At 43.4% G+C, this 14,008-nt stretch overlaps 1 protein-coding gene across 2 annotated transcripts in view; it reads right to left on the bottom strand.

Annotated features, from left to right (window-relative positions):
* AP3B1 (adaptor related protein complex 3 subunit beta 1) overlaps positions 1–14,008 on the bottom strand; it is a 494,777-nt gene that overhangs the window by 165,484 nt on the left and 315,285 nt on the right. For both annotated transcript variants that reach the window (XM_063963639.1, XM_063963638.1), the window contains exons 18-19: positions 10,272–10,380; positions 8,541–8,685 (exon numbers count right to left, since the gene is read on the bottom strand). In XM_063963639.1, the coding sequence (XP_063819709.1) occupies positions 8,541–8,685; positions 10,272–10,380 (254 nt within the window). The remainder of the gene's footprint in view (positions 1–8,540; positions 8,686–10,271; positions 10,381–14,008) is intronic.

Raw genomic sequence — 14,008 nt, 5'->3', positions numbered from 1 at the left:
ACTAATTTGTTCTTAAGGTTCGCTGCCTTACGGTAAATGAACGTGGGTTTATTTGGAATGATGTTTTTTAAAGTGTCATCCATACACAGCAAATTCCAATGTTTCCTAATAATCAGTTCTATTTTTTTGTATTGGTTGGTGGTCATACCCTGTGACCATTGGGAGTGTTTGGGGAGTTTGTCGTCGTTTTTCTTCTGTTTATTACTGTGAATGAGGGTGGTCCTGTCCTTATTCATTGTTTCCATCTGGATTGATTCCAAGTTCTCAGGCTGATCACCTTTTTTGATGAAAGCATTTTTGAGTTCATTGATTTGGGTCCTGCATACAGTGTCCTCGCTGCAATTCCGCCTTATCCTTAAGAATTGGCCTTTGGGTATGCCATTGAGCCAGTTTACGTGATGCTCACTTTCTTTGCTGATGTAATTGTTAGAATCTGTGGGTTTATTTTAAGTTTTAGTTTGGATGGTGTTCTCCTTGATATATATAGATAAATCCAGAAAATGTATTTCGGTTTTGCGGTTTTCAAACGTGAGGATAATATTTGTCATTTTGGTTAAGATGATCACAGAATAGGGTTAAACTCTCTATGTCCCCTCTCCAAAAAAATATTATGTCGTCAATGTATCGATTCCATGCTAGTAACTTGTCCTTCCATGGATTCTGTGTGTATATATTTTCATGCTCCCAATGAGCCATGAAAAGGTTTGCAAAACTGGGTGCAAATCGCGTACCCATTGCGGTACCCCTCCTTTGAAGGTAATAATCCCCCTCAAAGAAAAAGAAATTATTCTTCAGGATGAAATCCATGGACTCAATAATGAACGATTTTCTGGCTTCTGAGAACTCTGTTTGGTCTAGGAACCAAGTTGTAGCCTCTATCCCCTTCTGGTGTTCGATGATGGTGTACAGGGAAGTGACATCTGCTGTGACCATAATGGTCTCACCGTCCCACGGGATTTCTTCTAGTTTTTTGATGGTGTCACTCGTATCTCTTAGATGTGAGGGATTTTTTATTACTAAAGGTTGGAGTTCGTGATCAATCATTGCTGATAAATTTGATGTAAGACACCCTGTTCCGGCGACAATGGGTCGTCCTGGAGGTGATGTGCTGTTCTTGTGTATTTTTGGTAATACATATATTGTCGGGGTAATGGGGTCTTCAATATTCAAGAACGCAAACTCTGTGTCTGTGATACCACCTTTTTCAAGGTGGGTCTTTAATAATTTCCGAAAGTTGGTCTTTATTTTTGTTGATGGATCAGTTTTAAGTTTCTGATACGTATCGCTGTCCTCCAGGACGACCCATTGTCGCCGGAACAGGGTGTCTTACATCAAATTTATCAGCAATGATTGATCACGAACTCCAACCTTTAGTAATAAAAAATCCCTCACATCTAAGAGATACGAGTGACACCATCAAAAAACTAGAAGAAATCCCGTGGGACGGTGAGACCATTATGGTCACAGCAGATGTCACTTCCCTGTACACCATCATCGAACACCAGAAGGGGATAGAGGCTACAACTTGGTTCCTAGACCAAACAGAGTTCTCAGAAGCCAGAAAATCGTTCATTATTGAGTCCATGGATTTCATCCTGAAGAATAATTTCTTTTTCATCGAGGGGGATTATTACCTTCAAAGGAGGGGTACCGCAATGGGTACGCGATTTGCACCCAGTTTCGCCAACCTTTTCATGGCTCATTGGGAGCATGAAAATATATACACACAAACCCATGGAAGGACAAGTTACTAGCATGGAATCAATACATCGACGACATAATTTTTTTTGGAGAGGGGACATAGAGAGTTTAACTCTATTCTGTGATCATCTTAACCAAAATGACAGAAATATTATCCTCACGTTTGAAAACAGCAAAACCTAAATAAATTTTCTGGATTTATCTATATATATCAAGGAGAACACCATCCAAACTAAAAAACTTACAATAAACCCACAGATTCTAACAATTACATCAGCAAAGAAAGTGAGCATCACGTAAACTGGCTCAATGGCATACCCAAAGGCCAATTCTTAAGGATAAGGAGGAATTGCAGCGAGGGACACTGTATGCATGACCCAAATCAATGAACTCAAAAATGCTTTCATTAAAAAAGGTTATCAGCCTGATAACTTGGAATCAATCCAGACGGAAACAATGAATAAGGACAGGACCACCCTCATTCACAGTAATAAACAGAAGAAAAACGCAGACAAACTCCCCAACCACTCCCAATGGTCACAGGGCATGACCACCAATACAAAAAAATAGAACTGATTATTAGGAAACATTGGAACTTGCTGTGTATGGATGACACTTTAAAAAACATCATTCCAAGAAAACCCAAGTTCATTTACCGTAAGACAGCGAACCTTAAGAACAAATTAGTCCGAAGCGCCTTACCCCAGAAAAGTATCTACCCTATCAGAACAAGCGGTTTTCATAGGTGCGGGCTTTGTCTTCCATGCCGACAAATTAAAACTGAAACCTCCAAATATACAGAAGTAACCGTCAATGACATCACCTTTAGAATCAAAGATTTCATCACCTGCCATACCAGTAACGTCGTATATTTAGTGGAGTGCGCTTGTGGGAAGATATACATCGGACGTACGTCGAGAGCTCTAAAGCTCTTGGCGAGCATCTGCGCAATATAAAAAATGGTCTCCTCACACACAATCTATCTGAACATTTCAAATTAGAACACAATTGTTCATACACATCCATAAGGAAATTTGTGGGATTACAACACATAAAATCCACTTGGCGCGATAGAAATACGGAGAAAAATCTCGCAAAGGCGGAAATGAAATTGATTTACAAACTTCAGTCCTTGTGCCCCAAAGGCCTAAACAAAGATTTTGAACTCAAATGGTTTTTACATTAATACACTTAATTCATCAATCTGCATGTACCATTGTTTAGACACCAATCAACGGTACTTTTTATAACCCATTTTGTGTATATATTTTGTTTCTCTTTTCTTCATGGGGACCTATGGAGAATGAATCTATTGGAGACGAATTATGGACATCTCTCAGCCTATTTCCACATCTATGAAGAATTTCGACTTATATGGACTATATATGTATTACGGATTATTGAATAACCTCATGTTCATAGCTAAACATCTGTCCAGCTAATCATGGGTCCCCCTATTTTCACCACGAATAATTTGGGAGATATTTATGCACGATTTATAACGGTGACATTTATCAAATTTGGTAGTTTCAACCACCTTTCTGGTTATCACAGCCATTCCACTCCTCGACTTGTATTAGGCACCTATTTACCAGTCAACTAACATGTTTTTTCTCCTATTCTATCACCAAGTGATCATTGCTGTGTACAGCCGCCGTCTCGGCTGTTTCTTCCGTCACTTCCGGTCGGTGGAACGCAAACAATCTTGTCACTTCCGGCCGGTGACACGCAAACCATCGGGTCACTTCCGGTTTCGTAGCCGCACTTAGTCAGTCACTGACGCCACAGTAACCTCCTCAAACAACTGTTCTTTCCCTTCCACACCACGTTTAGTCTCATTCCATCCTAATAGAGACTTACACTGCACTTTCACAATATTAAATGCATGCCTATTTCGCCGGCCATGTCACCACGTCACTTCCGGTACCGGACTTCCGGTCCGGGTCACTTCCGGTCGTCCAGCCGAACGCTTTTATTAGTTTTTAACCTTGTTTACACCCAAAGCTGCACAATTTGTTTACTACAGATTACTAATACAGCAGCACATCACCTACAATAATTAGGTTTTACTAAAAAGGACTCTGGTTGATCACTTCCGGTCTTTGTGACCTATGACCCGGAATTAACCTCCCACCATCTTTAAAAGCCAGCTCTGGAGACAAGCATCACCATCAAGCCCTGAGGAAGAGATTACAGATCTCGAAACGCGTTGGATACTGGATCTACTAGGAATCCGAACCTTTCATTCATTGGACATCGGACTTTGTGGTCAGCTTGGGAGCCAGAGCAGGGTGAAGTCTGGACCACCCTGCTTGTCATAACACCTGCGGCTCCTCGGCTACCTCTCTGGTATGCTTTCCAATATCTTATAGACATTTTTAGCTGTTTTAAACATTGAATACCATCACTCATCCAGGGGCGAGTGACCCATCATTAAGCTTAGGAGCCAGAGCAGGGTGAAGCTTGGACCACCCTGCCTTATATAACACCTGCGGCTCCTAGCTTACCTTATTGGTATGCTTTTATTAGTAGTTGTTTTAGGTATATGATGCATATTGTATTAAATTTGTATACATTTTGATTATCATTGTACATCATCATATCTTTATTGAGTGCACTATCCATCTGATAAGGTGACCATTGCTTTGGTCTTCACACACGACCACAGAAAGAGGGCGCCCCGGATACACCACCTCACACTTTGATTAACGTTCTATTTTTGGGGTAAGAGGAAAACCCCAGAGGTTTATCCTAGGCTGCCCATTTCCTTTCCAGCGCCCATTAAGTTTTCCCACACCCTCTAGCAACTTTGTAGCTCCTACCAAATAAAAGATGATAATTATAGTGCTAAGAGGGTCCAGTATGATTTGCCGATGGACGGGATGCCAGCTGTCAGTGTACCACCAGTGGCATCCCGTCAATGAGAATCCCGACAGGCCCCCATTAAGCCCCCTAACCCTCAACTTTTCCCTACCCTAACCCTTCCTGGTGGTGCCTAACCCTCCCCTTCCCCGCTGCCTAAACCTAACCCTCCCATTCCTAAACCCTATCCCCCCTTATGATAGCTAAACTTCACTGCCAACCCCTGATGGCTACTGATTTTGCTGCTAAGTCCCAGGTCTGACCGGGATTTGGAACACTGTTCCAGAGCAGGTCTGACCGGGATTTGGAACACCCAGGTCTGACCGGGATTTGGAACACTGTTCCAGAGCAAGGCAGACCCAGAAGACCTCCTTTCACACCACGCCTTCGACCCAGGATATTCCTGGGTCCGAGCAGTTTACACTGCACATAAGAGAGCATTCTCAGCAGTAGCATTAGCCCTAGATTCCTGCTCCACCCCCTGATCTCACTGCCCCCGCCCCCGGTTCAGTGTCTGCACAGCAGCAGGAAGTTTAGCAGCATGACGTCCTATGGGCCTAATTCAGACCTGATCGCTCTCCAGCCGAGAAGTACACAAAATATTTGTGCAGTTTCTGAGTTGCCCAGAACTTAATCAGCCCTTGCGATCACTTCAGCCTGTCTGGTCCCGGAATTGACGTCAGACACCCGCCCTGCAAACGCTTGGACACACCTGCGTTTTTCCAACCACTCCCTGAAAACGGTCAGTTGACACCCATAAACGCCTTCTTCCTGTCAATCTCCTTGCGATCGCCCGTGCGAACGGATTCTTTGTTAAACCCATCGCACAGCAACGATCCGCTTTGTACACGTGTGATGCACCTGCGCATTGCGGTACATACGCATGCGCAGTTCTGACCTGATTGCAGTGGAAAAACATAGCGTGCGATCAGGTCTGAATGACCCCCTATGTGCAGATATCCAGATCTCCCCATGCTGTAAAACGGAGGTGGGTCAGATGACATGGGGTTACTGGGACCAACCCTGCAAGATAGCCAGGTTGAACTCCCGGGTTGCTCCTGAGCGGAAACCCGGGTTAACCTGGTAATAACCCATGTTATAGCGTCAGTGTAAAAGAGGTATTACGACTCCATGAGGAACAAGTTTAAGAAATAAGTTTGCCCCTGCCAATCATGCTTACTATTTGGATTAAAAGGGTTACAAATAAATTCTCAGTTTTTGCAACAGTCAACTAAAATGAAAGCCATAATCAACTAAAGCCAGACTGTGGGATATCCAATTACCGCGGGTATTGATATCGCCCAAGGCTATCCTATTAGCCCAGATAAGCTGGCACGAGCTGCGGCTTATCAGGTTTTTTCTGTACTGCCCCAGGTGAAGGCTCCTGACAGCTCCCGATCCAGCGCTCCACCTCAGGCTCCCCCCAGTCACATGACCGCTCCGGACATGCGACCACTGCCAGGGGCAGAGTAATGCTGCTTTCACATCGCAAAACCTGCTTTTGAAACGGTTCTTTAAACGGTTCTTAAAACGGGTCTGAGCAGTTAAACCCCCTTCACATCGCATGTTGTAACCAGTATATTACCATTTCATTACCGTTTTGGTACCTTTCACACTGAACCCGTTTCACCCATACAAAACAGTGGTTGTCATTTTAAATGTTTATTTCCTGCTTCTGCCTGGTGAGATCACACATGGAGACAGCCTATCACCTTCTGGGGCTTGCAAATACCGTTTCAGACCCTTTCACACTGCACAATTAAACGGGTCTGAAACGGGTAGGACTCTGCTTTTTTACCGTTTCAAAATACCGGTATTTTGTAAATGGTAAATTGAAGGTGACCCTTTCACATCGCAGCTCGAACCGTTTAGGAAGCCAGTAAAAACGGCAAATTGCCGGGTACAAGCTGCGGTGTGAAAGGGGTATGAGAGAGGGGGTGCGGGGTATGGTGCTGCCCTGGCTTACCTGCCGGGAGTCCCAGCACTTTGCAGGCTCCCGGGTCCGCGGTGTCCTCGTTGCATTCATAGTCTGCTGCTGCTGTGGCGGCCATGGGACACTGCAGGTCGTGGTTATCAGGGATTTTGTTTCACCTGCCTCAGGCATTCTCATTGAAAGTGGGAAAAATAGACGTTTTTCACACCCATTAGTGTATCTCTTTTAATAGGATACCACCATTAGGGGTAAATGTACTAAAAGATCGAATTTTAAATTGATCAACAACGATATTGCATTTACAATAAATATATAAATAAATAAATAAATGCTTACATTTACAAATAGATTATATTTATTTATATATATTGTAACAGTATTGTTGGGGTTGTCATAAAATAACAATACTGACACCAAGGTATATAGTGAAAACAAAACAGTTCACACCCCAACTTGGGGTAACAACAATCTCCCTGGCTGTTTAGCATCACACAGCCGCCAGGTGATTATAGACACAGCATACAGTCTACACAACAATGAAATCAGCAGTATAAAGCTTTTTGCGAACAGCACTACAAATAAGCATTCATAACACAGTGTCCTGGGTTATAGTCACCAATGTGTGCAGCGTCCTGCTTCAGTGGAAATGCGTCCTGACAGGAACCACTGGCACCGAAGTCCCTACAAGCATACACAGTCTTCCAGACCCCTGACACTAGCCCCCCTTACAGGCCGCCCTAGCTTCTAGTCAGCATCAGAGGTCCTGCACCTGTGAAACCTTCAGCCCTTTCTAGGTATTCTACAGGTGCACAATTACTCAGCCATCCTGGCTGCAGAACCCACAAGACCTGGACTGACCTTTGTGGATGGGGCCTGCCCACTTCTCCCATCCACCCCCAGGGACCCTTACTGGTTTTCTACAAAACCAAACTACAGGACCTAATATAGTTCCTTGTGTCTCCCTGGGGTTTTCTAAAGTCTGCTGTAGGCATTTCCCAGGTCGTTGCAAAATATGGAACGGATCTAATTTCCTTTTTGCAAGGCTCCTTTTGGCTGGTTTGGCACTGCACTTCAGACCGTCTCGTGTCTCTCTCATCACAAATAAATAAATATATATATATATATATATATATATATATATATATATATAGAGAGAGAGAGAGAGAGAGAGAGAGAATATATATATATATATATATATATATATATATATATATATATATATATATATAGAAGATATCAGCGGCACTCGAAGACTTCAATACAAACGTGTATTTCAAATGTTGGAGCTTGATGTAACTCTTTGAAATACACGTTTGTATTTAAGTCTTCGAGTGCCACTGATATCTTCTTTTCCTGTACACAATGGTCATCCCAGAGGGCACCGGAACATATTGTTCAACTTAAGGGGGTGCCGGTCCACAAACAGTTTTCGTCTTATATATAAAACGTTTTATATAATAATGTGAATGTGTGTGTGTGTGTGTGTGTGTGTGTGTGTGTGTGTGTGTGTGTGTGTGTGTGAGATATATATATATATATATACACACACTGACACACACGCATACATACATACATACATACACACATACACGATATATAAAATTATTTATTTTAATCAGTTTAAAAAAGCTACATGACAGCAGATTATTCTGTGTGCAGGTGTCAATCGTGCTGAAAGTTATTTTGTAGCTTGCTCTGGATGCTTCAATATTGACCCGTTCGCACTGTTACGCTCATTGGGCCGGATGTAATGCAGTAAGACGGCCGGAGCTCCCAGACTCTGGCCGAACGTAAACGTTTTGTTTTTTTAAAGCAGCAAACGTTTACAAGGCAAAACCAACCAGGTTTTGCCTTGTAAACGATGGCTACTTTAAATAAAACGTACGAGTTCGCCCGGAGTCTGGAAGCTCCGGCCGTCTCGAAAGCCACTACATCGGCCAATTATTTTTACTTTCATCTTCTCCACACAAATAAACAATAGTGATGATGATAAATGTGCACATATAATTCTTGCAAAAAAAAAGAAATAAAATTCTATAATTACCTGGCATGTTTTTTTTTCTTCCCTTTGTTTGGGTGTTTTTCATCATTTGAGTCTTCCTCTTCTTCACCTGAGGAGCTGGCATCGCTATCCTCACTGCTACTTTCCTCCTGATCACTGCTGCCCTCCTCGCTGTCAGACTCATTTTCTAGCACAGAGACATCACAAGTAAGAGTCTGGCCCACACAGGAAAGGCTTACTGTACATCAACTTGTCTTGTTACTTGCTAGATCCAGGGAAAGGAACCCAGAACACTTTATAAAAACAATGACATACTGACAAGTCATTAAAACGCATTACTTAATCATTTAACAATCAATACAAACTACAGATACATTATGATGATGGATTTAACAACTCTGCTTGCACCTAACAACAGTTCTCTCAACTTGATCTATAAACATCAAAGTAATAAAGCAAGCAAAATAAAACCCTTGCTATTCAGGCCATGCACAGTTGGATATTGCTTAGTAAAGCCTGAACACTTGGGAAAAGTATACGACTATACTAAAGTAGAGCATTAGGGGATATGGGTCTGCAGTCTCACACACCCCTCCCCAGCTAATATTTGTACTTTTTGTTTATTTCAGAACAGACCCGTTTCTGTGTTCAGTTATTCTGTAATGTGCTTTAATAATAAGCCCAATATACACAATAGGACAGGCAGCAATGCAATATATTCTGGTTCTGCCCCGTATGCATTCCTCCCTGCCCCACAAGATGGGACACTGAACAAATAGTACATACCACAAACTGTATGCAGTGATTAGTGTAGCTCATAGACTGCATCCACCTGTGTTGCTTTACCCATTGTTCTGATCAATGGAGATGGAATTCCGCAGGAGCTTGTCAGAATAGCAATCCATTTATTACTGGGGCAAGCACTGTAGCTGACAAATGCTTTAACTAGTGCTGGATGCATCATGGGCCCAACAGGCTGTGGATACTAATCCGCTTTTGATTACATAACCTTAACAACTAAAAAACATATATGAAGAGTAACAAAACATTTAATAGAATATATTTTCGCTCTCTAATTAAATTCTAATTGAATAAGCTATAAAACTATAATATATATTAATAACCAAAACTAACTGGAGGGCAAATTTTGTTAACAAGAGAAATGTAGGCTGCATGGGAGGCCTCAGGTTAGTTAGGGGGACGGGAAGAAGACTGCAGATGGTCACTAGAGGTCACTGTGTGCTGTCACCTTCCAACGACCCCAAGCGTACAAGAAGTGATCTGACCAGCATGAACGACACAAAACAGATCCGTAGCCCGATGTCTGCAGGAGTGTGGCCAGCCAAAGAGATGCAGATCTTTTAGGAAACACCATGGACGACCCGAGCTACAATGGATATGTGCACATGGGGGTCTTCATAAGTGTGTCCCCACTGTTTTTCACGGGCACATGTAGGATCGATAGCTAGACTATTAATAATCTTCATGTAGGGACAGGTCTAATACAGGGGTAGACGATGGAACAAGGATAAGGGACAGTAGTGAATCCACTTTTTTAATGCACCCCATGTGCCCAGAAGTGGTGCCTCTCCATAGAGGTCTATGATCTCACGTAAAAATCCCTCAATCCTCAACTTATCAGTCAAAACCAGAAGGTGAGGAGGAACCGACCTAAAAACACCCACGTTCACAAGCCCACTATAAGGTAAAGCTTGCATGTTTTTCATTGCACTATAACAGCATAGGATTATTCTGGGAATCACACGGATTTACCGCTGGATGCAGCAGACGCATCTTCCTCTTCTTCAGACTCTGAATAAAACTTATCTGATGTAGATTTTACTTTTTTGGGTTTTCTGACCGATGTTTCCCAAGCTGAAGCCTGCAAAATGAGGCCAACACATAAGACGTGAAAATACAGCGTAGATCCAGGACACCAAAATCCCTACTAAACATCATAAAAAGCAGTCAAGAAGCCTATCAGACACAGGGAACACAATAGTACATGTATCACATTATGGAACTATAAACAGCAAACCAGTCAACAGTCTGAAAATCCTTCAGCAAAACTCTGAAAACAGAATCTGCCAGGGTGAGGCTGAGAATCAGATGGCAAAGCTGTAAACATTGATTTTCTCTTATTTGACACAGCTGATGTTAAGGGAATATTTTAATTTGATGTGACATTTATAGCTTGAGAAATTACTTTTACTTCCAAAACAATTTATGTTGGAAAGTCTGCAAAGTTCTTTTTTGCAAGGTATAAAGGGCAAGAAGGTGGCAGACGAACAACTTTAATTGCTAGAGTGGGCGATGGAGATATGTGAAGAGCATATTTCGATTCATTTGAAAAGATTCATAATCTAGTAAAATGTGCTCCCTGACAATAATTACAAGAACAAAAGTCCAAAGACAAAAGTTCATTCAAAGTTTATTTTTTTTTAAATAAATATTTGGCAATGATGCCATCGGAAAACCACTGCATCACGTGGGCCTATCCACCTCTTGCAGAGAAACGAAGAACCACCATATGCAACAATTCACTTTAATGGATTATAATAGGATTTTGGTTACCTACCGGTAAATCCTTCTCTCGTAGTTGGTAGAGGATGCTGGGGTCCACATTAGTACCATGGGGTATAGACGGGTCCACCAGGAGCCATTGGCACTTTAAGAGTTTGAGAGTGTAGGCTGGCTCCTCCCTCTATGCCCCTCCAACCAGACTTGGTCTAGAAACTGTGCCCGAGGAGACGAACAACTTCGAGAGAAGGATTATACACAGATAGTGGAGAGATTCACACCAGCTCACACATACAAGGCACGTCAAGCCAACGTAGCTTGCACACTCAGCAACTGCTAAAACATTACTTACCAAGTAACAAGGCAGTACTCAACTAAAACGAAGTTGTACTGAACCAAATAACATTTGCAGGAAAACAAAGCGCTGGGTGGGTGCCCAGCATCTTCTACGGACTACGAGAAAAGGATTTACTGGTAGGTAACCAAAATCCTATTTTCTCTTATGTCCTAGAGGAGGCTGGGGTCCACATTAGTAACATGGGATGTACCAAAGCTCCCAGGAGAGCGCGGAGGCTCCTGCAGAACTGAGTGACTGAACTTCAGATCATCAGAGGCCAAAGCATCAAAATTGTAAAACTTTGCAAACGTGCTCGACCCAGACCAAGTTGCAGCTCGGCAAAGTTGCAATGCTAAGAAACCCCGGTCAGCCGCCCAGGAAGACCCCACCTTACGAGTAGAGTGGGCCTTTAACAGATTTTGGACACGGCAGTCCTGCCGTAGAATAAGCGTGCTGGATAGTTAACCTAATCCAGTGAGAAACAGTCTGCTTAGAAGCAGGACACCCAATTTTCTTGGGATCATATAGGACAAACAGAGAGTCCAACTTTATGTGACGAGAAGTTCTCTTCACATACTGTATATCTTTAGAGCCCTTACAACATCCAAGGACTTTGATGTAATTGAGGAGTCAGTAGCCACTGGCACCACAATAGGTTGGTTGATATGAAATGCCTACACAACCTTCGGAAGAAACTGCTGACGTGTCCGGAGCTCAGCTCTATCTTCGTGGAAGATCAAGTAAGGGCTTTTACAGGAAAAAGCCCCCAATTCGGACACGCGTATAGCAGAAGCTAAGGCCAACAACGTGACCGCCTTCCATGTAAGAAATTTGACCTCAACCTCCTGTAGAGGCTCAAACCAATCCGACTGGAGGAACTGCAACACCACGTTAAGGTCCCAAGGCGCCGTAGGATGTGCAGAACTCCCTTCAAAAAAGTCTGAACCTCAGGGAGGGCAGCCAATTGTTTCTGAAAGAAAATGGATAGGGCCGAAATCTGGACCTTCACAGATCCTAACCTCAGGCCCATATCCACACCTGCCTGCAGGAAGAGGAGAAAAATAAGATTTTACTTACCGATAAATCTATTTCTCGTAGTCCGTAGTGGATGCTGGGGACTCCGTCAGGACCATGGGGATATAGCGGCTCCGCAGGAGACAGGGCACAATAATAAAAGCTTTAGGATCAGGTGGTGTGCACTGGCTCCTCCCCCTATGACCCTCCTCCAAGCCTCAGTTAGGATACTGTGCCCGGACGAGCGTGCATAATAAGGAAGGATATTGAATCCCGGGTAAGACTCATACCAGCCACACCAATCACACCGTACAACCTGTGATCTGAACCCAGTTAACAGTATGATAACAACGAAGGAGCCTCTGAAAAGATGGCTCACAACAAGAATAACCCGATTTTTGTAACAATAACTATGTACAAGTATTGCAGACAATCCGCACTTGGGATGGGCGCCCAGCATCCACTACGGACTACGAGAAATAGATTTATCGGTAAGTAAAATCTTATTTTCTCTGACGTCCTAGTGGATGCTGGGGACTCCGTCAGGACCATGGGGATTATACCAAAGCTCCCAAACGGGCGGGAGAGTGCGGATGACCCTGCAGCACCGAATGAGAGAACTCCATGTCCTCCTCAGCCAGGGTATCAAATTTGTAGAATTTAGCAAACGTGTTTTCCCCTGACCAAGTAACTGCTCGGCAAAGTTGTAAAGCCGAGACCCCTCGGGCAGTCGCCCAAGATGAGCCCCCTTCCTTTTGGAATGGGCTTTTACCGATTTTGGCTGTGGCAGGCCTGCCACAGAATGTGTAAACTGAATTGTATTACAAATCCAGCGAGCAATCGTCTGCTTAGAAGCAGGAGCACCCATCTTGTTGGGTGCATACAGGCTAAACAGCGAGTCAGATTTTCTGACTCCAGCCTTCCTGGAAACATATTTTTCAGGGCCCTGACAACGTCAAGTAACTTGGAGTCCTCCAAGTCCCTAGTACCCGCAGGTACCACAATAGGTTGGTTCATGTGAAAAACAGAAAACACCTTAAGGAGAAATTGAGGACGAGTCCTCAATTCTGCCCTGTCAGAATGAAAAATTAAGTAAGGGCTTTATATATGATAAAGCCGCCAATTCTGACACACGCCTGGCTGAAGCCAGGGCTAATAGCATCGTCACCTTCCATGTGAGATATTTTAAGTCCACAGTGGTGAGTGGTTCAAACCAATGTGACTTTAGGAAACTCAAAACAACATTGAGATCCCAAGGTGCCACTGGGGCACAAAAGGAGGCTGTATATGCAGTACCCCTTTTACAAACATCTGAACGTCAGGCACTAAAGCCAGTTCTTTCTGGAAGAAATTCGACAGGGCCGAAATTTGAACCTTAATGGACCCTAATTTTAGGCCCATAGACAGTCCTGTTTTCAGGAAATGTAGGAAACGACCCAGTTGGAATTCCTCTGTAGGGGCCTTCTTGGCCCCACACCACGCAACATATCTTCGCCAAATGCGGTGAAAATGTTTTGCGGTTACATCCTTCCTGTCTTCGACCAGGGTAGGGATGACTTCATCTGGAATGCCCTTTCAGGATCCGGCGTTCAACCGCCATGCCGTCAAACGCGGCCGCGGTAAGTCTTGGAACAGACAA

Source organism: Pseudophryne corroboree, chromosome 1 (genome assembly GCF_028390025.1).
Source record: "Pseudophryne corroboree isolate aPseCor3 chromosome 1, aPseCor3.hap2, whole genome shotgun sequence".
NCBI lineage: Eukaryota > Metazoa > Chordata > Amphibia > Anura > Myobatrachidae > Pseudophryne > Pseudophryne corroboree.
The sequence above is the reverse complement of the archived record's forward strand: the minus strand, read 5'-3'. Positions and strand labels throughout refer to the sequence as shown.